This window comes from Notolepis coatsorum, assembly GCF_963971535.1.
Source record: "Notolepis coatsorum genome assembly, chromosome: 18".
NCBI lineage: Eukaryota > Metazoa > Chordata > Actinopteri > Aulopiformes > Paralepididae > Notolepis > Notolepis coatsorum.
In genome coordinates this window covers 93,114,957-93,142,302 of record NC_140182.1, presented here as the reverse complement: position 1 = coordinate 93,142,302, position 27,346 = coordinate 93,114,957, and the positions used below count along the sequence as shown (strand labels likewise).

The following is a 27,346-nucleotide window of genomic DNA, read 5'->3' as shown; positions in this document are numbered from 1 at the left end:
GAGAACTCGTTCTGGGAAGACATTGCTCGTGCCCATCCCCAATAGCAGGTTGTGCACACGCCAGTGTGTGTGTGTGTGTGTGTGTGTGTGTGTGTGGTGTATGTATACACGGTCACGCATATCATATGGCAAGGTTCGCTAGATGAGGCAGTGAGTGGGGTGTCTGCGGGAGACACATGTTGAGCTTATGCAGGCAGCGCGTGTGTTAGACAGCTTGGGAAAACACGCCCACTCAGGGACACTGCATAGAGTAACACACACATCCAACACCACTTCCTCAGACGGTCTACTGACCTGAAGTAGTCCCTCCGCCCCACCATTCTAGCAAAGGTGAAAGGAGGTCAAATGTCACACTAAATTGGTTTGAACATGGAGGCACCAACATTCACCTTTAATGTACAATAAGTATCTTGCCGGGTAGATGCTGAAGTTAATGTTTCTCATGATCCATAAGTGTAACTAGTGTTGTCAAAAATATCGAAGTATCGATACATATCGATACTGAATATTTAAAACGGCTTCGATACTCATTTCCCGAAGTACCGATACTTTCTGCAGTATCGGTACCAGCTGGCTTGCTCCCGCAAGTTGTTGACAGACAGACGCGCTGCCAGAGCGCCCTTCCGCCTCCTCCTCCTCCTCGCTCAGAGCAACAGACACAAGCTGCTGCAGCAGCCTCCTCCCTCTCACAGCCGGGCAGCGCAGCCCTGTCTTCAGTTTGTAAACAACGCTATTATTAGCTAACGTTAGCTGTCGTGGCTATCGTTCTGGGAGCTAACGTTAGTAGTACTAGGCTGGTGCGGGCTAACTGGCTATCGTTCTGGCAGCTAACGTTAGTAGTACTAGGCTGGTGCGGGCTAACTGGCTATCGTTCTGGCAGCTAACGTTAGTAGTACTAGGCTGGTGCGGGCTAACTGGCTATCGTTCTGGCAGCTAACGTTAGTAGTACTAGGCTGGTGCGGGCTAACTGGCTATCGTTCTGGGAGCTAATGTTAGTAGTACTAGGCTGGTGCGGGCTAACTGGCTATCGTTCTGGGAGCTAATGTTAGTAGTACTAGGCTGGTGCGGGCTAACTGGCTATCGTTCTGGGAGCTAACGTTAGTAGTACTAGGCTGGTGCGGGCTAACTGGCTATCGTTCTGGGAGCTAACGTTAGTAGTACTAGCAGTTAGCTCCCTTAGCTTAGCTGGCCACCGTTATAAATACTGCATGGAAACGGAGTAACGTTAACGTGTAAACGTTATGTCGAGGTCATACAATACTACAGTCGACATAAGGTTAACGTTACCCCGTTTCCACCAAGTGTTTAAATAGCAGCAATCTTGTTGAAAATGTAACATTACTAAAATGCTCCGAGCATAACCTCTCTCTCTCTCTCTCTCTCCATCTACCTCTCTCTCTCTCGCTCTCTCTCTCTCTATCTACCGCTACCTCTCTCTCTCTCTCTCTCTATCTACCTCTCTCTCTCTCTCTCTCTCTCTCGCTTGCTCTTGTTATCTTTAAATAAAAACTGTTACTAACTGTTCAGTTTGTGAGGTACATGCAACACAGATTACAGTGTTTACATCTGTCTGCTTGAGAAAATACCATGTTCTGCATTTGCAATAAAAATGATTGAAGTGAGATGAACAGTTATTTTTAAATGTGTGATCTAAAGATAAACAAAGGGTTTTAAAAGTGTTATATTTATCTTCTCTTATAGTATCAGACTCGAAGCTGAGGAGAATCAACCAGCAACAAAAGCTAAATTTGTTAAAAAAATATATATATATATATATATATATATATATATATATATTTTTTTTATTTTTTTTTGGTATCGAAATGGTATCGAAGTATCGATACTTTTCAAGGTATCGTATCGAAGTCGAAATTCCAGTATCGTGACAACACTAAGTGTAACACATTCCAGCTTTTAAAATACTCTCCAATAATGATGATGTAATATCAAATTATATTTTGGCCATATTGCCCAGGTAGTGCTGGGAGGTATACTACATTTATATATATATATATATATATATATATATATATATATATATATATATATATATATATATATATATATATATATATATATATACACAGTATATTGTATAGTGTGTGTATATATATTTTGGCCAGATCCCTCAGGTGTGTGTGTGTATAATATGTGTGTATTTGCGTGTACGTGTGCGTATATATGTATGTGTGTGTGTGTGCATATATATATGTATCAATCAATCAATCAATCAATCAATCAATCAAATCCTTTATTTAACCAGATAAGCATCATTGAGATTCAAATATCTTTTTCAAGAGCGATCTGGCCAAGCAAGGCAGCAGACAGTTTCAACATAAAAAAAGAACATCACAATAAAATACAGATAAAACATTTACAGCAAGCTCCAATTTCAGGCAAGTTATCAAACAGGCAAATGATCAAACACAGTTGCACTGTCCGAGGGAACCGAGTTCGTAGGATTTTAAAATGGCTTTGAATTCTCCGAGGGTGACCAGTCCTGGTAATTTTAGGTCCTCGTGTATCTTGTTCCAAGATGAAGGAGCAGCATATTTAAAAGCCCTTTTTCCCAATTCAGTTCTCATATGGGGAACTTCCAGTGTTAGAGCAGCTTGAGAACGAAGGGCATACTTGTATTGCTTTGTGCACAGAAGCACACTTAGGTACGAGGGAACCAGTTTAATCAGAGCTTTGTGCACAAGAGAGAGTAGAGATGGGTAACTTGCAATGGTATATAGGGTGCAATGGTGCACTCGATTTCCACATCCCGTGACAAAGCGTAAGGCATGTGTATATGCATGTGTGTATATATGTGTGTCTGTATATGCGTGTATGTGTGTACGTGTACGTGTGTGTGTGTGTGTGTGTGTGTGTGTGTGTGTGTGTGTGTGTGTGTGTGTGTGTGTGTGTGTGTGTGTGTGTGTGTGTGTGTGTGTGTGTGTGTACATGTATGCGTGTGTGCGTGTGTGTTCTCCTCACCTCTGCGGAGATGCGTCGGTTGCCTCTGTTCCTCAAACAGACTCCTGTGGGCGACTGCACCTCATCCGAGGAGGTTCCAGAGGCCTGGTCGCTCTCGCCGTCGGAACCCATCTTCAGGTTCTCATGGACGATGTCTAGGGGAGGCGGAGAGGAGAGAGAGAGAGAACAAAAGAGAGAAAAGGATGAGCCAGGGAAGGGAAGGAGAGGGTATGACTGATAAAGCCAGGGGGGGGGGTTACCAGTGGACATGTGTGGGAAGGGAGGGGAGTGGCTGCTTGCTCAGCACTGGTTGATGACATCAGGATGGGAATGGAAAGAACATTTATGAGCCACTCTGTTCTTATCAAGCCCCGGCTCTTGGGTTGTGTCATGCAATGGTTGTTTACACAGAGGTAGTGTTGTAGGAAGGGTTGGCTCCCAAAACCATAAGAGGATATGACTCCCAACCGTCTTCATTTTAATAGAGGGTGCAATATTCTGGGGTTTTAACAAATGGCCGATATGCGGCTGAATGTAACACCGGTGTGTGAGTAACGTGCATGTGTTTCTGCTAACAGAGCTTTCTGCCCATGGTTTGTGTCACTGTGCGACTTCACATCTAGTTTTGGTTCACAATTTGTTCAAAGACAGAAAAGAAACACAGTTTGCACTAGTATAAATAAATAAGGCCCATCAGTGTGTGTGTGTGTCAAGGAAATACAACATATCTACAACCATATCAGTGTCAGCTGATAAATGGGGGAATTGATCAAATGGGGAACTGATCAAATAACAAGATAATGGACATATAAATAAGATAAGACCATTATTGTCACAGAGGGGACAACTGTAAAGATGCAAATGTGTGCACCACGCAGCAATGAATAGGACAAGAAATATAGCTTATTGTATAAATATACATATTGTGGTATCAGAAGAACAAATAAAGACCTACTGAAAAAATTCATATTGGTCAACATTAGACAGTGTGTGTGTGTGTGTGTGTGTGTGTGTGTGTGTGTGTGTGTGTGTGTGTGTGTGTGTGTGTGTGTGTGTGTCTCACCTAGGCGGCTGCCATTGCGGGGCATGGCCATAAGGGAGCCCAGACCTCCCCCGATGACACTCTGGGGCCGTCTAAGTGGTGGCTTCTTAAAGGAACCTGTGTACTGATGCAGGAAGGAGTGGACACTGTGGGCAGATGGAGGACGACCATTCCTCACTATGGGCTCTGTGGAGGGAGGGGGGCGGGGCACAGATGTAAACGGTGTCAGAAAATGCCATTGAACATTCATGTATATAGAATTTAATGCAGCGTGATGTGCACTGTGCTTCCTGCTATCTATTGCAAGTCTTAAGACTGTCCTGTGAGATTCTACTTTACTTGTATCTATAGGCTGGGAGAAATAATTGATTCACAGTAGTAATTGCAATTCTAACTTTTGTAATTCTCCATCAGTGCGTAAAATTAAAGAATTGATTTTTTTAGTCCAGTTTTCTGGGATTTGAATGTGTTATTTTTCCTGGAATTGCATTTCTAACCCTTTAACAGTTAGAAACTGGCATGAATTTCTTTTTCCTTTTTCTCCCATTTCTCCCCAATTTTGTTATTAATTTGCCAATTCCTCGTGTCTGTCACGGTCCTGGTCGCTGTGCTTCCCTCTGTCGGTCGGGGGAGGGTGTAGACTACCACATGCCTCCTACAATACATGTGGGGTCTCTTCTTTTCACCAGACAGCGAGGAGTTTCACTGGGAGAGTGGAGGTCCACGCCATCTCCCCCAGATCCCCTCCCTGCTGAACAGGCGCACAGACCAGACAAGTAGGAGTCACTGTTGCAACGACCAGGACTCCCCCATCAGCTTCCCACCCGCGAACACTGCCAATTGCGTTTGTTGGAAACATCTGACTAAGCCGGAGGTACCGCTACCGAGAATTTAACCAGGGTCTCTGCTATGGTAAGCTAGTGCTTTTACCTCTACACTACACAGACAACTCCTGGCATTAATAGTTTTGAGTCCTTTTCTAACCATAGAGTGTAACAAAAATACATGGAGACGGTGAACTGTTATAAAAAAAATATTTAAATGACAATGTACCGAGTGGGAATAGTTTAATAATTGCATTGTAGCTCTAATAATCATAATCCAAATCAATGAATGCGGTCCCTGGTGCTCCCAAACCCCAGTAACGAGTATTGAATGTATGTAGTGATATTAGGGGTGTAAATATTTGACCCCACAACGATTCTATTACGATTCTTCAGGCAACGATTCAATGCATCATGAAATCTCTTAATTTTACCACAATTCGATACATTTCCGATCAGTTAATTCCCCCCAAAATGTTGAATACACAAATGTGGCTGGGGGAACTGATTCACTCAGCACGAATGTACTATAGGTCAATAAAAAAAATTCAATTAAAAAAAGATTTTTTTTATTTTTATCTAATCGATAACATTTTCAAATCGATGCAGTTGAATCATCACCTTAGGATCAATGCATTGCGATGCATTGTTACACCCCTGAGTGATATGTATTGTACGTCCTTCTAGTCATTGCATGTTTTACACTGTCCTGGTTGGTCTCTTTTTTTTTATCCACTTTTTCTCCTTATTTTCAATTTTTCTCCCATCCCAATTTCACCTCGCCAATTCTCCCTTCAATTCTCCCCTCCCCTGTCTCGAACATTGCTAGACTACGCCTCCCACTGGTCGGCTGCAGTGAGGACCAAGCCTTGCATCACGTGTCCCCTCCGGTAAACAAGGAGGCAGCGGTCACATCTTTTCACCTGAACAGCGCGATCTTTCAGTGGCGAGGAGTAACGCATGGGAGGCTAACGCTGCCCCGTTACTTCCTGATTCTGCTGTACAGGCGTACCAACCGACCTGTAGGAGTCGCTGTCCACAACGTCCAATCCCCACCCACCGGCTTTCCCACCCCTAACACTGCCAATTGTGTTAGGATGAACGACCGGCCAAGCCGGTAGCAACGCTGAGAGCTGGGCTCGATACCAGCATCTCCTGCGTTAGTGGCGAGCGCCTTGCCCACTGCGCCACTCGGCCGCCCCTGGTTGGTCTTTCTGATAATCTTTGTCTGGGTGATGGTCAAAATACGTTATCACAATATTTTATCTTATTTTGGACGATGTAAAATGTAAATGTCTTTTTTGTCATGGTGCTTGTTCATTCAAAAGTGTATATTTGAATAGAAAATGTAATTTTTTTTAGATGACCTTAAAACATATATTTCACAATTTGAATATATGGTTGATGGCGGTATAGTACTAAAGAGGATCCATGATGGTATACTGTACCTAAATATTCAGTTACCTCCCAGCCCTACCTTGTAACTAAACCAGTATTAAATGTAGGGTAATGGGATGGTATGTATCCATCTGCCCATGATATATCTGCCACTGTCCTGCGAGAGATCCTACCGTCTTTGTGCCATATGAGTCACTGTATATAGGCCTATACTGTAGATTGTTGTCATGTCTTTGTACCACTATAACCAAAATAAAGTCCTGCACATTCTATTGTACCCGAGGGATAAAGACATTGTGAAAAGCCAGCGTGTTTGATGTGGTATGGAAGGACTAGGCCCCTGTGTGGCCTATGTAGGCTTACATGCTGACGGACAGACCAATGGGAGAGCAACAACAACAACAACAGGGCAAGACAACAACAGGTTGAACCACAATGGAGGGCAAACATCAAAGAGGAAGCGCTGTCGATAATGAACGGACCACACACCGGCCTCTCTCTCACAGTCTCTTTAAAAACCATATAGATGGCATTTACTAGATCACACACACACACACACACACACACACACACACACACACACACACACACACACACACACACACACACACACACACACACACACACACACACACACACACACACACACACACACACACACACACACACACACACACACACACACACACACACACACACACACACACACACACACACACACACACACACACACACGCACACGCACGATGCCTCCTCTCTGTTATCAGACTGCAGCCTCTGGACTGTATTGTCCATAATGAGATCAGAGCTTAGATCACCAGCTCAGATGACATCTCATCTGGCCACTCCAGTCTCTCTCTTCTGCCGATTGCTGCAGGCAAGCTGCTGAAATCCCATCCATCCACACTAAGGCCCTGTTTAGACGGAAACGCTAGCAGGTGAATCCGCAAAAATATTTTTTCGGATGTGCCTTTCGTTTATACGGAAACGGCGTTCTTACGGGGTGAAACCGCAAAAAAGTGAGACTACCTTCCAGGGTGGAATTCCTAGAAACGCAAAAGCTTTGCGCTCTCGTCTAAACTATGAAACCGTATAAATCTGTTAAAACGATGACGAAAGGGTTGTCACGGCTCTGGTCGCGCGTACTGCTTACGTCACAGGTAGCAGGTAAGCGCCAGTAGCCGAGACGTAAACAAAGCAAGTATGTCTGACTATATCAACGGAGATCACTTGAAGGCTACATTGGCAGTACTTTTAAAGACACAAGAATCAGTCCAGTTTTAAGATACGCTATTGGAGCTGGAATTACCGCGGCTGCTGGCACCAGACTTGCCCTCCAATGGATCCTCGTTAAAGGATTTAAAGTGTACTCATTCCAATTACAGGGCCAGCAGGTGCCTCGACTGGCCCGCGCCGTTCTGTGTTCTGAACGTAGCGTTATAGCAGTACTCTTAACCCTTTCACTGCCACACGACAGAAGGTTAACCCTTTACTATCACACAACCGGCTGTCGTGTGGCAGTGAAAGGGTTAAATACACAAGAATCTGTCCCGCGGCGTGAGTGGACCCACTGTCTGTGAGTGACTCTGCTTTGATCCAATCACATTCCCCATCCACAGTCTGCAAATCAGAGGCAGAGTAGGGCGGGTCTTCACAGCACGTCATGTGACATATGCGCCAATCGTGTGACAGCGGTGCTCCGTCGTTACAGCCTCGTCTGCACAGAGAATTCCACCCCAAAACGCTCGTCTAAACGCAAAATTAAAAGTGAAACCGCAAGACGACTTTTGCGGTTTCTGTTCACAAAACGCTCGTCTAAACGTAGCATAAGGCTGAACAATTAACTGAAATCGTATTGAAGTTGCATTATGGCCTAGTGCCCCTTACTAAACTGAAAGGTTTACAGCAAAGTTACACAAAATGTTGCATGTTTGTGAATGTTTGCCAGTAGTGGCAAACCTCACAGTTCTACTACAGTACAGTAAGTTACACATCTTAGCGTGACATCTCCACAGTCGGGCGTGAGCGGCCCAGATTCCAGAGACATCTATACATACTATAGGGCAGCGCATACAGTATATACTATCTCCTAATGAAACAAGTAATTAGAATATTATAAGCCTACTGTTCATTCATTACAGACGTAGACTACAGTGTGTGCGCGCACGCTGCGGTGGCAGGTGGCCAGGAGAGTGCAACAAGATGATATAAATATGGAATATTAATACAGTCTATTCCACTATAGATATATCCATGCGATTCGCTTTAGTTCTTATTTATTTATCCACTGTCATTTGCAGTGTTGGTGTAGTGTTTTTATTTATTTTCGGACATCACGATGCCTCTTGAGGCATGACTGTAAATGGATTTTTTTTTTTTTATCATACAAATATTGTCATAATATTGTCATATTTATGTTAATTATGATTAATTAATTCAAAAGAGGCCTGTAGAGTTGACATTAACGAAATCACCATGATTCCTCCCAAATAAAGCCCTTAAGATCACGGCACACCAGTCTGTCCGACTTACGACTGCTCTTCAGCGCTCCTACATCCTGCTCTTAGTTAGGACCGAATCCAGAAGAAGGGACCGTTGGTGAATCCCAAAATCGGCCCGAAATTGTCTTGCTAGGACAAAGATTTGTCTGATCTTTTGTCTCAAGTCCGTTGGTGAATGAGACCCAATTTCTGGCGACAATGGTATTATTTGCCGCTAGCTGGCTGTAAGTTTGTCACAAAGGTTTGCCACTGATACGCCAATTCTGGCAACAATTCTGTTGGGAGTTGGACAATCTAAAGTTGGCAGTTGGATGAAGCTAAAGCATTACTGAAGCTTGCCCGACACGTCAGACCCATGGAAGGAACACAAGCAAACTCTCCGCTGTGTCTGAAAGTGGCACATTGACAAATAAACAAATAGCTTGCTGGCGAAAATAGTCTTCAATAAAGTAAATTTGCCTTACCTTGGTGACGTGATGGTGTCCTGTCTGTCATGCCGCGATGAATTCCTGGCGCGATTACATTAAAGTACAGGAAAAAGACAATTTCTCTATTATATGTGTGTTACCAAGGCAACAGGCTGTCAGTGTGTAATCAGAGGGTTTTACATTCAAGTTTAGAGTAGACTTCATGCGCGGGCTGTGCCTGGCTGCTGTTAGTACAGAGAGGGGTACAAGATCATCTTTTTCCACACTTTAATGTGACCACATCTCCAGAAATCCCCCCGACATGAGAGACAAGACACCAACACATCACCACAGTCAGTAAGTCAAATTTACTTTATTGATGACCATTTTCGCCAGCAAGCTATTGCTTTATTTCTCAATGCGCCGCTTTCAGACCCTAAGGAGCTAGCTGGCGTACGTTCCATGGGTCTGACAGCTCAGACAGCCAGACAGCTCATTATTCATCATTTCAAGTGGCTTATAATCTCAGTGTTCTAAAACACTATATATCCAAATTTCAATATTTAGTAAAGGCAAAAACATGTGTCAAAATACTAGGGGTGTAATGATTTTCTGATTCAAAACAAATTTTAATTTGGAGGTCACGATTGTATTTTCGGTTCTTTATTCGAATATGAATAAGAAGGTATATGGAATGTGAAGGTATACCGTATATAAAGGGATATGGAATATGAAGGTATATGGAATATGAAGGTATACCGAATATGAAGGTATAGCGAATATTAACACATTGGTTGCCAGCCGGATATGACGATTTATCGCTTGGATGCCAGCACGTTAATCAATGGGAGGACGAGCACATTTGCGAGCAATTAAACTATATCTTAAATTATGGCTATGTGTCTAATACACCCGTCGCTTATCAATGACTTGCTTGCAGTCAACATGTACGAAACAGATTGTTTTTTCATCAGTACATTTCCGTTTTGAATACGAGTATAGTTTTGGAGATTTCTAGAAAGAAAAAAAGATTCTGCGAAAATAGCCATTTACTGGAATACACAAAACACGTTGTAATTTTCCGGCTGATTTATGAATCGTTTTCAAATAAACGCTAGATTATCGAGAGTATTTGTGTTCTTATGCACGATACAAAAGCGGGCTGTAAAAGCATTTATTCGTGCCGCGCTCAGCGCCTAACGCCACACACACACACGTTGTGAACGCTGTGAAAAACAACTCTGATTAACCCAAAACTGGTAACATAGATTCCTTACCTCAGATCAGATGTTCTGCAAAAAGATGAATCCAATTCCTGATCGCCATTCCAAATATTGATCGCGTTTATTGATCCAACGTTATAGTCCATAACACATAATCGAAAGCTGCTCCGAGCCTCGCCAGTGAATCTGGTAACAGACACTGCTTGCCAGAGATGGGGAAACCCTGGACCGGAGTTTTTCTCTGATGCACTTTTTCACTCAATCCAATCCAATGATGTGCATTACCATCCGGGAAACGACAGGGGGCGGTATTTGCCCTTTTCGAGCTCAGAGCCATTCCCAATGATAACGTCAGGCTGGACGGATGAAAAATTAATGGATATCGCTAATAAAAGAAATAGCGATTAAATAACGAGAAATCTCGTTATTGGCAACCAACACATGGCGGCCAATAATCAGAAATCTCGTTGTTGGCAACCAATGTGTTAAGGTATATTGAATAAAAAGGTATAATAATAATAATTACCATCATCGATCCATGAAAAGGTATAATGTATGACATTTACTATATGGTTATCCGCAATATAATATACTGTAGGCTATATTTAAATTAATCAGGAGTTGTTCCTTACAGCAGAATTAAAAATAAGTAAACGTAAAATATACAAGTTTGAATGATTTAGCACCATGACAACTGTATAAAATAATGACGTAAAAAAAAAAGTTGTCATATCATGTTTTTTTGTACGGGGAAACTAAAATCATCAAAAATAAGGAGAATTATGGTATCTGATGTTTTCCACCCAGCCCTACTCATCCTTGCAGTTTTCAATTCCAATGCTCTGTATTCAATGTAAATTCTTTTGATTATTCACTTCCGTGTTGAGACAGTTACACTCGTACAGACGAGCACTCTAAATTAAGTGTTGTCTGTGCTACAGAGATGTTTGGTGAGGCATTTTAACATGTTTTTCAATTACGCGAAAAATATAATTCCCCTCTAATACCATGAACCATATCGCAATATCCGTTTTTCCAAATCGTTCAGCCCTACACAGCCATACTCCACACACAGGCACCGCACACAAAGAATATCCTATTCTGTCTCACCAAGCACAGAACACTCTGGCCAAACCTGGTGTTAAGCACTAGACAATAAGCTCTTTACAAAATGCCCAGTTAGTTCTCGAAGGAAGAGAGAGAGAGAGAGAGCAAGAGAGAGCGAGGGAGAAACTTGGATGAGCTGATTGACTGGAGGAGAAGAAGAAGAGGAAAGGCCTCCTCTTGGATGGAAAATGGAGAGGAAAGCTGGCAAGAGAGAGAGAAAACACCATAGAGATACATCAGGATGCCCAGTTGGTTTTCAGAGTCATCCAAGTCGCTGTGGCGATGTCATGGAAACTCCGGAATGTTTCCAGACCCTGAGCGCCAGGCAACCAACGCAGGGGCAAATCAACGCATGCCCCCCCCCCCCCCTGCAGGTTCTGTGGATATCAGTGCTGGAGATAAGCTGCCATGTCACCGTGCCTTTGTTTTGACGCCTAGCAGGCAGCAACCTTCCATGGTTTCTAACAGAATGGTGGAATAACTGCAATATTTATGTGTACGAGAGAAAGAGAGAGAGAGAGACTGTGTGGTCAAACAAACAAACAAACATAAACACTCTTAAGGCAACACAAAACTCCCCTTCACTCAGGTTTAGCTGAGGCGCTTGCACAACACACACATACACACACGGATGCAAACACAAGTAGCCAAAATGCGCTCCTTCATCCGAAACTCCAAACTCCCGCGTACCGCTGTCCCGCAGGCCACTCTCCTCGATGGTCATCTGCTCTGCCAGTTCGGACAGCGACTCGTCGATGGTGTGGCTGCCTCTCAGCGTCTGGGAGAGGCGCCTCTTGAACCTCTTCATCTTCTCCATGGAGCTCTCGGGAAGGGGAGGCCTGTGACACACAGAACAGTGTTATGATTCACAAGTTGATATCTAGATACGCACATGAGCTCAAATACAGCACAGATTCCCCCACCCCACCCCCCACAACCGGTCGGCAAGACCTCAGTGTGCGATGCAACACGGAACAAGAAAAGTTAGCCAGTGTCACGCTAAGCATGAGTCTCGCATAACAACCGCATAAGATAAAGTCTGTAAGAGGGATACACACACTGATGCCACTTCCTCCACTGTGGATACTGACCCGGAATCCTATACTTCAAATATAGTCTTGACACTGAATAACAGCAATCCAATCAGTCCTTTTAATGAACAGTATGGACTTAAACAGTTTTTTTGGAGTCATTAGACAATAAAGAAACAAGACATTTCTCTCCACAGGAGAGATCGATCATGCTGCTGCTATGTGCCAAGAAATGCTGAAAATCAAGTCACCGTTTTCATTTCTGGCACGTTACATGTGGGGAACTTGTACAGACTAGCCTGTTTTAACCTGGTAGCAAACCTGTTTTAGCCTGGTAGCAAACCGTTTTTAACCTGGTAGCAAACCTGTTTTAACCTGGTAGCAAACCTGTTTTAACCTGGTAGCAAACCTGTTTTAGCCTGGTAGCAAACCTGTTTTAACCTGGTAGCAAACCTGTTTTAACCTGGTAGCAAACCTGTTTTAACCTGGTAGCAAACCTGTTTTAACCTGGTAGCAAACCTGTTTTAACCTGGTAGCAAACCTGTTTTAGCCTGGTAGCAAACCTGTTTTAACCTGGTAGCAAACCTGTTTTAACCTGGTAGCAAACCCGTTTTAGCCTGGTAGCAGACCCGTTTTAGCCTGGTAGCAGACCTGTTTTAGCCTGGTAGCAGACCTGTTTTAACCTGGTAGCAGACCTGTTTTAGCCTGGTAGCAAACCCGTTTTAGCCTGGTAGCAGACCTGTTTTAACCTGGTAGCAGACCTGTTTTAGCCTGGTAGCAAACCCGTTTTAGCCTGGTAGCAGACCTGTTTTAACCTGGTAGCAGACCTGTTTTAGCCTGGTAGCAAACCCGTTTTAGCCTGGTATCCACTCAAAATCTGACACTGGTATCAGCGCATTCCTAGTGTGTGTGTGTGTGTGTGTGTGTGTGTGTGTGTGTGTGTGTGTGTGTGTGTGTGTGTGTGTGTGTGCACGTCAAAGAGGATTTATTAGCACAACCTTCTTGACAGTAACAGTCACATTGTGGGCCCATGCAGGCCCTAACGTGTTCTTTAGAGTAAATCTCCCTAATGAAAACTGCTTTCAAATAAAGAATAATAGGAAAGAATACAACTTAACTGCCTCCGGACATATTTCGTAATCCACCTTCGAGAGTGAAATGGGACATAGAAGACATGGCAAGATCACACAGCGTCTGACTGGGAGATGATGACAAGGACCAATCAACACTCTTGGGGATAATTACGACTCCGCTAACACAAGGGCCGACGTTCCACAGCTACTGGGAAAACATGAGCTGTTGGTGAGAGATTCCTACGTATGTGTGTGGGTTCCGCGTCGGGAGTCTGGTCCCTGGCAACGGAGGACTGTAAAAGCAGATGCTAAACCGGGGGATTTAGAAATGAATGGAGCAGGACTAGCTCGGGGCCGCATCCAGTTCACATCACACATTCCATCTGCATTCACTGCTCTACGGACTGTGCAAGTATGAGAGGGAGAGGGAGAGAGAGAGGGAGAGAGCAAGAGAGGGGGAGGCGAAAGAGGAAGCGAGAGAAAGCAAGAGGGGTGAGGAGAAAGAGAACACGTGAGAGGGGGGTTGGAGAAAGAGAGAAAGCAAGAGGGGGAGGAAAAAAGAGATAGCAAGTGAGAGGGGGAGGAGAAAAAGATAGAGGGGGTAGAAAGAGCAAGAGAGGGGTGAGGAGAAAGAGAGATGGAGAGCAAGAAAAATAGTGAGAAAGGGGGAGCAGTAAGAAATTAAAGAAAAGCAAGAAGGGTGTCAGTGGGAGAGAGAGAGAGAGAAAATGACGAGCACCTTGGGACGAGAACAGATATTTTTCCAGGCAGCCTCACCTTGTGACCCGAACTGGGAACCTCATTACTACAGAGACAGATCTGGACACGAGTCTCATCTGTCTGTGGTGCAGGTGAGTAAGGGCAGGCATGAACCCACACGAGTAGCACTGTAGAGCCTGGGGCCCTGCTGCCTGTCAACCTCTCTCCACCTGAAGCCTTTTGTCTCTGTATTAATATCACTCATAAACCTGAACAACACCAGGCAGAGATTAACACAGCCATCAATCATCACACAAGGCCAAGACCAATGGGAAACAACAGGAATGAGGGGAAATACAAAAAGTAAAAAAAAAAAAAAAAAAAAACACAGTATAGCAAACATAGCTAGTTTGCATTAGGCTAATCATAGATTATTTTCCTCTCCATTGGGCTTTGGCGTCTGTCTAAATAACAACAAGCAATCTAATTATTATTCAGGGAAATGGGATGACAGAATGTCAGAACTCAGCTGTCAGAACACTCAGTCAGTCAGCTCAGCTCCGCCGCGATGACACGACACCTCTGGTTCAAGTTTCAAGTTTCTTTATTAGTTGTCATACAAAAATACAGAATACTTTTATATGAAATGCTTTTTCTGTTATGCTCCTGAGAGTGAGTGATAATAGATAAAGTATAAAATAGAAAGTCAAAAGTACGTAAAGTATAAAATAGAAAGTCAAAAGTACGTAACCAAAGTGTAAACAAAAGTGTGTAAACAAAAGGTGTTCAGTCAATATACATATATACAATACAGAGTAGAAAAAAATGAGTAACGGAGTTACAATACAATGCAGAAATGGGATAAGGTACAATTTAGGGTACGGTGCAATGAGGTATGAATTGTAGTGCAAATCTCTTTACCAATAAATATAAAGTGTGTTAAAGTGTCTAAAGTTGGTAAAGTGGGTGCTACAGTGAGTTGTTTATTTAAAGTGAGTGTGTACATGTGGATGTGTGTGCTGTGAGTGTATTTGATGGTTTGTTATATAGTGTTATTGTCATTGAGCATCATGATGGCCTGGGGATAGAAGCTCCTTCCGAGTCTCTCTGTACCGGCCATGAGACTCCGGTATCGCTTGTAGGGCTGTACCGAATGTCATTTTTTAACATTCGAAGCTTCTATTGAAGTATTCGAATGAAGCTTCGAATGTCTATAAAAAGAATAATTACTTTATAAAAAGATTTTTTTTTTTTTTTTAACTAAATCCTCAATTTTAATAGTGATTCATCTGATTAAATTAGTGTTTTTCTTTTATTAAATCAGCTTTCTTTAATGAATATAACTCATCAGTCTCGCAATATAAATAATCCAATAAGGGCACGGTTGGTATGAAAGTGATGGTGACGTCTTATAGTATAATATTAATGTAGCCTAATCTTTAACTGCAACTGTGAAGAAAACCCCCATTGGTTTAAACAGATTGAATAGACACATAAAAAAATATTAAAAAAAATATATATTTATTTTTATTATTATTAATTATTAATCATTACAAATAAATGCAAATCTTGATTTAGAATTCGAATGTCAACATTATGATCGAAGCTTCGAAGCATTCGGTACAGCCCTAATCACTTGCCTGACCACAGCAGTTCAAAGAGGCGGTTGTTTGGGTGACTAGAGTCTTTGATTATTCTCTTAGCCTTACCCCTGCAACGCTTGTTGTAAATGTCTTGGAGTGGGAAGCCCCCCTCCAATTGTGCGTTCGGCTGAACGGGCCACTCACTGTAGTCTGCTAGAGTCTTGTGCGGCTATTCCCAAACCAGGAGGTGATGTTACCAGTCAGGATGCTCTCTATTGTGCATGAGTAGAAGTTCTTAGAGTCTATTGAACACATCTGTAAGGGTTATTTAAAAAAAATATCATTGTTTTATATTTCTAATGGAGTACTCAAAAGCATAATTTTCCAGCCTCAGGATTTCAGCCTGTTATTGGATGGGCTCCGCCCATAAGCGCTTTCAGTGACAGTCACCCACACAGCGTGATGCATACGAGAGAGAGCGAGAGAGAGAACGAGCAAGCGAGAGAGAGAGGGAGAGAGAGGAGAGATGCGTCCCGACACACACGCAGTCAAGTTTGTGTGTAATGCTCCGACGAGAGGAGAGATCCGTCCCGACACACACGCAGTCAAGTTTGTGTGTGTGCGTGTCCGACGAGGGAGAGAGATGGCGCACACACATTTACACACACTTCTGCAGTCCCTCCCGCCGTCCCTCTCTCTCTCTATCTCTCTCTCTCCCTCGTTCTCTGCCTGTGAAAACCCGTTTGAGGAAGTGTCGGGTTACACTGCACTACAACCATAGAGGGTAGAGCCATATGAAATCAGTTTTATTTTTTTCCAAATTCCATTTTATTTTTTTCCAAATTCCGTTTTTTCCGTTTTAATATTTCAGAATTCTGTATTTTGCTTTGTACGCTCATTTTACCATCAGAAATAGTGTCTAATAAGTGGGAATGAATAAATGTCCACAATTTAATAAGATATAACAGTCCATTTAATAGGGCTGTCTTAAATACTTCGAAGCTTCGAAGCTTCGTTCGATGGGCATGGGATTATATGAAAATAAAATTCGATTAAAAAAAAAAAATTCTATATATTTTTGCAAAATCAACTCTGCCTTTGTTTGTTAACTACAACAAGCAATGCTGTTTGTTATTTAAGATGAGGTCGGACTCGGCACTGACAGCTTTGTGTTCATTGTGCTGCTTTTATAAAGCCTCAAATGACGACTTACAATATTTCATGAAAGCAGTGATTTGTTTGTCTAAGATTTAAAAAGGTTTAAACTGTACAGCACTGACAAAGTTGAACAAAGTGCTGTACAAGTCCCACAACATAAAAAAAAAAAAAAAAAAAAAAATTTTTTAGTTGATTCCATTTTTATTGCTCAATTCCGCGATTCCGTCCGCGATTCCATGATCGCGGATTCCATATGGCTCTAATAGAGGGGGCGTTACTGCAAATCAGTGCTATATTAACGTCAGCAAAACCATCAAATTAGAACAGCTTAGTTGAGTGAGGGAGGATCTCATCAACTCGAGACTAGACTGATGAGTCAATATGGTAATTAGAGACACAGACCCATTGATACTAACCCGTATTACTATAAAACCATGCAAAACACAGAAAAAAAGCCTTTTATAATGCATGTCCCCTTTAAGGATCTTCTGACTCACTTTGAACTTCCTTAGGCGCCAAAGGAAGTAGAGGCATTGCCGTGCCTTCTTGACTACACTGTCAATGTGTGTGGTCCATGTCAAGTCCTCGGATATGTGGACTCCGAGGTACTTAAAACTGTTCACTCTCTCGACCGGTGCCCCGTCGATACTGAGGGGGCTGTAGTCCCAGGCCCCCGACCTCCTAAAGTCCACAATCATCTCTTTTGTTTTGCTGACGTTTAGGGAGAGGCAGTTCTCCTGACACCACTGTGCCAGATCCTTTACCTCTTCCAGGTAGGCCCTCTCATCGTTTGCAAAGATCAGGCCCACCACTACTTTGTCGTCAGCAAATTTGATGATTGTGTTGTTGTTCCGCTGTGCCACACAGTCATGTGTGTACAGCGAGTAGAGGAGGGGACTCAGAACACAGCCCTGGGGGGCCCTGTGTTGAGGGTAATGGATGAGGTGCAGTTGCCTGCTCTAACCACCTGGGGTCTTCCCGTCAGGAAGTCCAAGAACCACTGGCAGAGGTCATAGTTCAAGCCCAGGTCCCGGAGCTTGGCTACGAGTTTGGAGGGGACTATGGTATTGAATGCTGAGCTGTAGTCGATTAATAGCATTCTCACATAGTTCCCCTGCCTCTTGTCCAGGTGTGATGCTGCTGTGTGCAGCACATGGGCTATGGTGTCCTCCGTGTACCTGTTGGGGCGATATGCAAATGGCAGGGGGTCCAGGTTGAGGAGTTATCACCAGAACAGCCCACTGTTTCCCACACTGCCTCCTCTAGCTGTAGCTTTAGCTCTAGTTGTAGCTTTAGCTCTAGTTGTAGCTCTAGTTGTAGCTGTAGCTCTAGTTGTAGCTGTAGCTCTAGTTGTAGCTGTAGCTCTATTTGTAGCTGTAGCTCTAGTTGTAGCTCTAGTTGTAGCTCTAGTTGTAGTTGTAGCTCTAGTTGTAGCTCTAGTTGTAGCTGTAGCTCTAGTTGTAGCTGTAGTTGTAGCTGTAGCTCTAGTTGTAGCTGTAGCTCTAGTTGTAGCTGTAGCTCTAGTTGTAGCTGTAGCTCTAGTTGTAGCTCTAGTTGTAGCTGTAGTTGTAGCTCTAGTTGTAGCTTTAGCTGTAGCTCTAGTTGTAGCTCTAGTTGTAGCTCTAGCTCTAGTTGTAGCTCTAGTTGTAGCTTTAGCTGTAGCTCTAGTTGTAGCTCTAGTTGTAGCTCTAGTTGTAGCTGTAGCTCTAGTTGTAGCTGTAGCTCTAGTTGTAGGTCTAGTTGTAGCTTTAGCTGTAGCTCTAGTTGTAGCTCTAGTTGTAGCTCTAGTTGTAGCTCTAGTTGTAGCTGTAGCTCTAGTTGTAGCTCTAGTTGTAGCTGTAGCTCTAGTTGTAGCTGTAGCTCTAGTTGTAGCTGTAGCTCTAGTTGTAGCTGTAGCTCTAGTTGTAGCTGTAGCTCTAGTTGTAGCTGTAGCTCTAGTTGTAGCTCTAGTTGTAGCTCTAGTTGTAGCTCTAGTTGTAGCTCTAGTTGTAGCTGTAGCTCTAGTTGTAGTTGTAGCTCTAGTTGTAGCTCTAGTTGTAGTTGTAGCTCTAGTTGTAGCTCTAGTTGTAGCTGTAGCTCTAGTTGTAGCTCTAGTTGTAGTTGTAGCTCTAGTTGTAGCTGTAGCTCTAGTTGTAGCTGTAGCTCTAGTTGTAGTTGTAGCTCTAGTTGTAGCTCTAGTTGTAGCTCTAGTTGTAGCTGTAGCTCTAGTTGTAGCTGTAGCTCTAGTTGTGGCTGTAGCTCTAGTTGTAGCTCTAGTTGTAGCTCTAGTTGTAGCTGTAGCTCTAGTTGTGGCTGTAGCTCTAGTTGTAGCTCTAGTTGTAGCTGTAGCTCTAGTTGTAGCTGTAGCTCTAGTTGTAGCTCTAGTTGTAGCTGTAGCTCTAGTTGTGGCTGTAGCTCTAGTTGTAGCTCTAGTTGTAGCTGTAGCTCTAGTTGTGGCTGTAGCTCTAGTTGTAGCTCTAGTTGTAGCTGTAGCTCTAGTTGTAGCTCTAGTTGTTCTAGTTGTAGCTGTAGTTGTAGCTATAGTTGTAGCTGTAGCTCTAGTTGTAGCTCTAGCTCTAGTTGTAGCTGTAGCTCTAGTTGTAGTTGTAGCTGTAGCTCTAGTTGTAGCTGTAGCTCTAGTTGTGGCTGTAGCTCTAGTTGTAGTTGTAGCTGTAGCTCTAGTTGTAGCTGTAGCTCTAGTTGTGGCTGTAGCTCTAGTTGTAGCTCTAGTTGTAGCTCTAGTTGTGGCTGTAGCTCTAGTTGTAGCTCTAGTTGTAGCTGTAGCTCTAGTTGTAGTTGTAGCTCTAGTTGTAGCTGTAGCTCTAGTTGTAGCTCTAGTTGTTCTCGTTGTAGCTGTAGTTGTAGCTATAGTTGTAGCTGTAGCTCTAGTTGTAACTCTAGCTCTAGTTGTAGCTGTAGCTCTAGTTGTAGTTGTAGCTGTAGCTGGGCCTGCTCTCTGCGGACACTTCATGGCAGTGATGGAAGTTAAAAAGAGGGGGGATGCTCCGTCCCCCCTTGGCCCACGTTCTGGCTGTAGGATCCAGTGCATAGCTTTGGATACGATCCGGACCTATGCCTGCTCCCATAAGTAGGCCGGTCTGAGCTCTATATCCACTGGGAAACTACCAGTAGGGGGTGGGGGGGTTGGAGGGTGTCCCAGGCATGCCGATTTGGGATTTGTTGCCACGGCAACCCGGCTGCTTTTTCCATGTCAAGAATGCAGAGTGTGACTGGAGACTGCATGCATGCTGATTCTCTGTGTCTCTCTCTTCATCCAACACCCTACTACAGAGCTAACCCCCACCAAACCATCACCCCCCCACCCAAACCAGATATCATCATTATACACCATGACTTTCCCTCATGGACAAACTGATAGCTTCAGCTGTATGCTAAATTTCATTTTCCACATCAGTTTGCCTGGAGAAGACAGTAGGCAAAGATTATAATGGGGGAGGGGGATACAGAGAAAGCAGGGAGACTGGTGAAGGAAAGAGGGGGGTGGGCTGATGAGAGTGCCTGCAGAGAAACAGGGAGAGACGGTGGCCTCTTATGGATGCTGCTGTGATGCCAGCGGGTACATGTGTCGATGCTGTCCTTTCCCTGCTGTCGCCCTGCAGCGGACGGTCGCTGTGGAGGCAGGGATATTAAAAGGGCACAGGTCCTGGTGAGTGGAAGCTGCCCCCTGCGGTGTCAGGATGCCAGGCGACGCGATTCACTGCTCGCCCATCACCAGAGGAAACACAGCCTTCAGACACGGCCCCACATTTGCCGAAAGTCATTCTACAGCCACTGCCGCCCCGTGGGAAGAGGAAGAAGGGTCACAACCTCCCTGTGACCTGGGCAGAGGCCAATCAACAAACTACGCCACTGCCAGTAAGAGAAAGTGAGACCTAGAAAATGCCTGCGCCCCTCCTCCCCCCGCCTCCAACTCCTCCGTGGGAGAGGGGATCTGGGGGAGAGGGGAAGGGGGAACGAGCGTGACTGTTGGCATGATTCACGGGTGAGCTCAGCCTTGCTTTTCTAAAGAGCAGCGTTCTCTCACCCTGGCCAAGACAATGAGGACATGAGTGAAGGAGCTGGCTCCATTATGGCAGCCTTATATAAGGGCAACATTGTGCGCAGTAAAAGTAGGCTTCCTGTAAAGACACAGGAGGCTGTGCTGCGTGGTGGTTGAGCTGTGCATGGCAACAAGGCATGCTACCAGTACCCACACAGCGAGAGAGAGCGAGAGACAGGTGAGGCTTAAAGAGAGTCTGACTCCACCTGAACAGTAAGCTCTGTTTGGGAACAACAGTGGCTGCGTTTACATGGACAGTTTATTCCCCTTTTCATTCGGAATTAACGTTAAATCCTATTTAAAGTTATCATGTAAACATCTGAAAATACTTAATTCCGAATGAAAATGGCCATTCCGAAATAAAATCCATTCCGATGTAAGTGGCCGGTTTATTCCGTTTATCATTCCGAATTAAAGCTTTTTCTGTCCATGTAAACGCTTTTTCGGAATTAGTTCCCCCCGGTCTTTCTGCACATGATCGCGCATAGGCTACAGTACACATAGATGATCGCGAACAGGGGCACATATTGTTCCATAGCATACGCCTTCAGTTGATCATGACAAATCCTCTCTTACCTTGACGATTAAAAAGCCTCCATAATTTAGTAAATAAAGCTGTAGCCAGCCAGCTAGTATTGATGCTATACAAAATGCTATCCACAAAATAGCTACATAGCTAACCAACTAAATACAATGGTATCCTGAGGTAACGTTAGATACAACGTTTGCTAGTCGAAATGACTGGACACACACAGGGACAAGTTAAACATCAATCAATTAATTTATTCCAACAGGTAGTTTGAGCTGCATGTGAGCCGCGGTCTTTCTCTCCTCTCCTTTGGAAACGAATGATGATACGTTAGCTAGAAAAAGCACAGAACCGGCCGGCAAAAGTGAAGCTGCTAGCAACAGACACTATAATACTTCCGTCGGGGGATTTCAAAATAAAAGAGCGACGTCTAAAAGCACCGTAAATAGGTTTATTTTGTACATTATCTAACGTTAACACGAACCTAAACTAACTTTAGATTAGTTTAGGTTCGTGTATAGATATATATATTAGATATTGTAAAGAATAAACGTATTTACGGTGCTTTTAGACGTCGCTCTTTTATTTTGAAACCCCCCGCCCGGAAGTAAAAATTATGCTTATTTGTCTGCTTGTTATCAATGGGTTGCTACATACGGGGTACAATGTTACATAGGCTGTGCGTCGATGTTGCAGAAGCATAAAGGCCTGCAACACCTTTGCTTTGTCGATGTTGTGGTGCAGTTGCTTTGAAGTTGCTGTAGCATTTAGAGGCCTTTAACGTTAGCAGAATAGACACACCGAGAGTCTGGTTAATGTTGTTTGGTACGCTAGCACAGTAGCTGAGAATACCGGTCGCAGCTGTTTGTTTACTTCTGGTAAACGTAATGACGTTAACATCCTGTTTACGTTTACCCAATCAGAAGCCGTCCCAGCCCCAAACCTTACGATGACTCGAAAACTCCCGATTAGACAGTGACTTTCATGTAAACACCTTGTCGGAATTAAGATTTGACATGTAAACTCGCATGATTTTTTTTTTTACATCCGAATGATTTGATTCCGAAGTTATAATTCGGAATTAAAAGTCACCATGTAACCGCAGCCAGTGTCAAAATAACAGCATTCGCACAGGCGCCCAGCGCTAAACGCATCACTGTCTACTGCTTCATCTGTCCCTTGTTCTTTTCTCTCCTCATTGCATCCAATTCTCTTCTTGCGCCTTCCTTTTACACTTGTCAACGGTGTCTGTGGGGCTGAGTGGAGCTGGCAGGGTGATGCTTGTGTGTGTGTGTGTGTGTGTGTGTGTGTGGGGGGGGGGGGGGGGGTGATGACAGTGGGCACCTTGGCCCGAGCCTGTGACCGGGGGAGGCCAGGCCTGACGACAGACACACAGCCACAGATCTCACAAGACAATAAGACTCGATGCCGATGAACACCGCTGCCATGGTTACAGCGGCTCAGAGTGACAGGCCAAGTTTCAGGCCGTTTCTTCCGTCTCTAAGCTCTCTTGGTGTGACCCCGCCCCCGGTGACACCAGCGGTCAAACACTTACTCCTCCACTGTATAGGAGAATCTGCCAAGTTCAATACCAGCAGAGACACATGAGTTTAAATGTGCCGTGTTGTTTTGGGAGAGATTTTAAATTAGAACATATACTGGAACACTGTTTGAAGTTAGACAGCTGCCGGAAGAGTGACAATTTCCCTGTTTTCATTTAGAAGTATCGTCTAAGCTGATGTTGGGTTCACACACAGTATCTCAAAATGAAAAGGAGCCCAGTTAAAATAAAACCCCAACAGCTTTCCCATCTACACATTTCCACCTGTATCACAGATAGTGGTGGATTCAAAACGTAAAAGGTGTAGGCTAATTACAGTGTTTTCTGTTTTGGCTACATGATTTTGGAATTAGCTAAGGAGTTGCATTAAAATAACTTTATTCAGAAATTACATTTATCGATATAGGCTTAGGGCTGGGCGATATGGCAAAAAAAATTATCACGAAGTCACGATATATCACGATACATCTTTTCATATAGTTCGATATCGATAATTATCTATATTTGTATTAGTATTAAAAAAAATATTTGTTTTAATTGTTATTTAAACAACAAATGTATGTTTATTTTGCAGCAATTCTTTGTTGTTGCCGCCATCTTTAGTGTTACAGCCCCTCACACTCCAGTTCTCAGGCTGCAGCTGGTATGAAAGCGAAAGTACCTGGCTGTGGCTCCAGGGGAGTTGAACAGTTCTGGCTCTGCTAGTTTCTTTTCCATCTTTTGGCGATTTTTTGGTGGCTTTTTTGGTGACTGGAGACTAGCTCTGCTAGCACACATAGCCTACTGTGTATAGACGGTTTCAAACTGTATTTTAAATTAGAAACTAAAGCAAACAAAATAAATGGACAAGAGAAAAATAAATCTCAATTTGGTCAGTATTGTCATTTGGACAAACAAAGCAATTACTTTAAGTTGCAGGCAAGAAAGACAAGTCTGTCCACCGTCTCTGGTTTTAAAGCTGCCCTGTTGGAGGTCACAATAATAAAATAAAAAAAGTCTATTATTTTTATTATCAATTATTAACTCATTCAGAGCCACATAACCTGCAGATTCCTCCTGAGCAACGTCAGAAGGATCCGCCCCTTATTTTTTTTTTTTTATCTTTTTCCTCCTCCTTTTTCCTCCGATTTTCTCTTATCCCAATGTTAGTCGTTATGCCAATTCCCAATCCCCTTCCTGGTCGCTGCGCACTTACCCCCCACAATCGGTCTGGGAGAGTGGAGGCTATCACGTGCTTCCTCCGACACACGTCTAGCCAATCAACCGCTTCTTTTCACCTGGCAGCGCGAATCCTCCCTGAGAGGGCGTAGCGTGTGGAAGGATCCGCCCCTTCCTGACAAAAGAAGCCACCCAACTCCTTGTCCAATCAACAGTCATCTCCCGCCTCGACTACTGCAACGCACTGCTCGCTGGCCTCCCGGCCACTGCCACCAAGCCTCTTCAACTCATTCAAAACGCAGCAGCCCGCCTGATCTCAAACCTACCGAAGTCGGCCCATGTCACCCCACTTCTTAGGGACCCGCACTGGCTCCCCATTGCTGCACGTATCCGCTTCAAGGCCCTCGACCTAGCATACCGTGCAGCAAAGGGAACCGCTCCCGCCTACCTCCGGTCAATGGTCTCCAACTACTAGGGGTGTAACGGTACGGTAGGTACCTCGATTTTGAAGTCACGGTTCGGTACAGGTTTTCGGTACAGTGGGGGAAAGTTTGGCTTTCCATGTTCCACTCAGGGGTGATGTAGTGTGCAGTAACTAATTGTACTTGTAGGGCTGTCAACAAATATTCTATATTGAAATTAATAATCGACTTGTAAAAAAAAAAAAAATAATAATAATAACTAGACAATTCCACGTGGGGAAATTGTGAAAGTGTGGGTGATGCCTGTGCACCGCCGGCCAACAGGAGAGGGTCTGTATTGTCTCTTTCCACAGCAAACCGGTAGGCATGCACCTTGGTTGAGAAATGCAGGCTTCAATCTATGTTGTTTAGTCTATCTGTTCAGTACTGTTTCAAGATGCACAATAAGATCTTCTGAGAGAATTGTTGAATAGATAGATACACAAATCTTCTAGAATGTTTGATTATGACATCATACTGTGACATCACAAATGTTCTAGAATGTTCTATTATGACATCATACTGTGACATCACAAAATGTTCTAGAATGTTTGATTATGACATCATACTGTGCCATCACAAATGTTCTATTATCCCACACTAATTATATTAGATTGTGAAAAAAACAGCCCCCGGTGGGCGGTCGTTAGTGGTTAACATACCGTTATATTCGCTCGGTACACTACACAGCCATTCGGTACGGTACACACTGAAACGGTTCGGTTCGGTACGGATACGTGTACCTTTACACCCCTACTAACTACACACCCTCAAGACCCCTACGCTCTGCATCTTCTGGCCGCCTCAGACCTACTCCTATCCAAGCTCCGGGAGGGTCATCAAAGAGAAGCCGCCTATTCTCAGTCCTTGCCCCACAATGGTGGAATGAACTACCCACCCCAGTTAGGACAGCCGAATCCCGTCCAATCTTTCGCCGTCGACTAAAGACGCACTTCTTCAACCATTATCTGAATAAAAAAAAATATATCTAACCCTAACTAACCGTACGGTCATGCACTTGTCCTAATAAACTAACCTACACTGTAGCACTCAACACTTTGATGAACATTGTTGCTCAGCTGATAGAGTTGTGCCCTTCCTGATGGCTTGTCGTACAGAACTTGTAAGTCGCTTTGGATAAAAGCGTCAGCTAAATGACTAAATGTAAATGTAAATGTAGTTCTGTTGCATTTCCAATTTATTTATGTAAATTATAAATTGATCAGGTATCGATAAGGGTATCGATAAAGAATCGAATCGATAAGCAGAATCGATAATGGAATCGTATCGATAAAATCCTATCAATTCCCATCCCTAATCACAGATAGTGTAGATTAAAAACGTAAAAGGTGTAGGCTAATTAGTATTTTGGCTACATGATTTTGGAATTAGCTAAGGAGTTGCATTAAAATAACTTTATTCAGAATACATTTATCGATATAGGCTTAGGGCTGGGCGATATGGCAAAAAAAATTGTCACGATATATCACGATAAATTTTTTCATATCGTTCGATATCGATAATTATCTATATTTGTATTAGTATTAAAAAATATATATATTCTTTTTAATTGTTATTTAAACAACAAATGTATGTTTATTTTGCAGCAATTCTTTGTCGTTGCCGCCATCTTTAGTGTTACAGCCCCTCACTCCAGTTCTCAGGCTGCAGCTGGTATGAAAGCGAAAGTACCTGGCTGTGGCTCCAGGGGAGTTGAACAGTTCTGGCTCTGCTAGTTTCTTTTCTATCTTTTGGCGCTTTTTTGGTGGACAAACCACCGCACACATGCACCGTGACTCGTGACTGGAGACTAGCTCTGCTAGCACACATAGCCTACTGTGTATAGACTGTTTCAAACTGTATTTTAAATTAGAAAGCAAACAAAATAAATGGACAAGAGAAAAATAAATCTCAATTTGGTCAGTATTGTCATTTGGACAAACAAAGCCATTACTTTAAGTTGCAGGCAAGAAAGACAAGTCTGTCCACTGTCTCTGGTTTTAAAGCTGCCCTGTTGCAGGTCACAATAATAAAATAAAAAAGTCTATATTATTTTTATTATCAATTATTAACTCATTCAGAGCCACGCCCCTTTGACCATATTAGGGCTAGTGTGCCAAGAGTGAAGTCAATGGGAGGACGGGGAAATTTGCGAACGCTTAAACTATATCTTAAATTATGGCTATTGGTCTAAAACACCCCTCGCTTATCAATGACTTGCTTGCAGTCAACATGTACGAAACAACGGATTGTTTTTTCATTGGTACATTTCCGTTTTATACCGTTTTGAATACGAGTATAGTTTTGGAGATGTCTAGTAATTCCAGAGAAATTCCGCGATAATCGCCCTTTACTGGAATACACAAAACACGTTATTTATTTTTCGGCTGATTTATGAATCGTTTTCAAATAAACACTAGATTATCGATAGTATATGTGTACTTATGCACGCTAGAGAAGCGGGCTGAAAAATCGATTATCCATGCCGTGGTCAGCGCTAACGTTACGCACACACACACGCTGCAATGGCGGAGAAAAAAACATCTGATTAACCCAAGACTGGTAAAATAGAGTCTAGAGCCTTACCTCACATC

At 43.4% G+C, this 27,346-nt stretch overlaps 1 protein-coding gene across 1 annotated transcript in view; it reads right to left on the bottom strand.

The window, feature by feature from the left end:
* The window catches only part of cdk17 (cyclin dependent kinase 17), a 75,450-nt gene that overhangs the window by 23,997 nt on the left and 24,107 nt on the right, over nt 1-27,346 (bottom strand). The window contains exons 2-4 of the mRNA XM_084334300.1: nt 12,151-12,299; nt 4,022-4,186; nt 2,980-3,113 (exon numbers count right to left, since the gene is read on the bottom strand). Of these exons, the coding sequence (XP_084190426.1) occupies nt 2,980-3,113; nt 4,022-4,186; nt 12,151-12,277 (426 nt within the window). The 5' untranslated portion in view covers nt 12,278-12,299. The remainder of the gene's footprint in view (nt 1-2,979; nt 3,114-4,021; nt 4,187-12,150; nt 12,300-27,346) is intronic.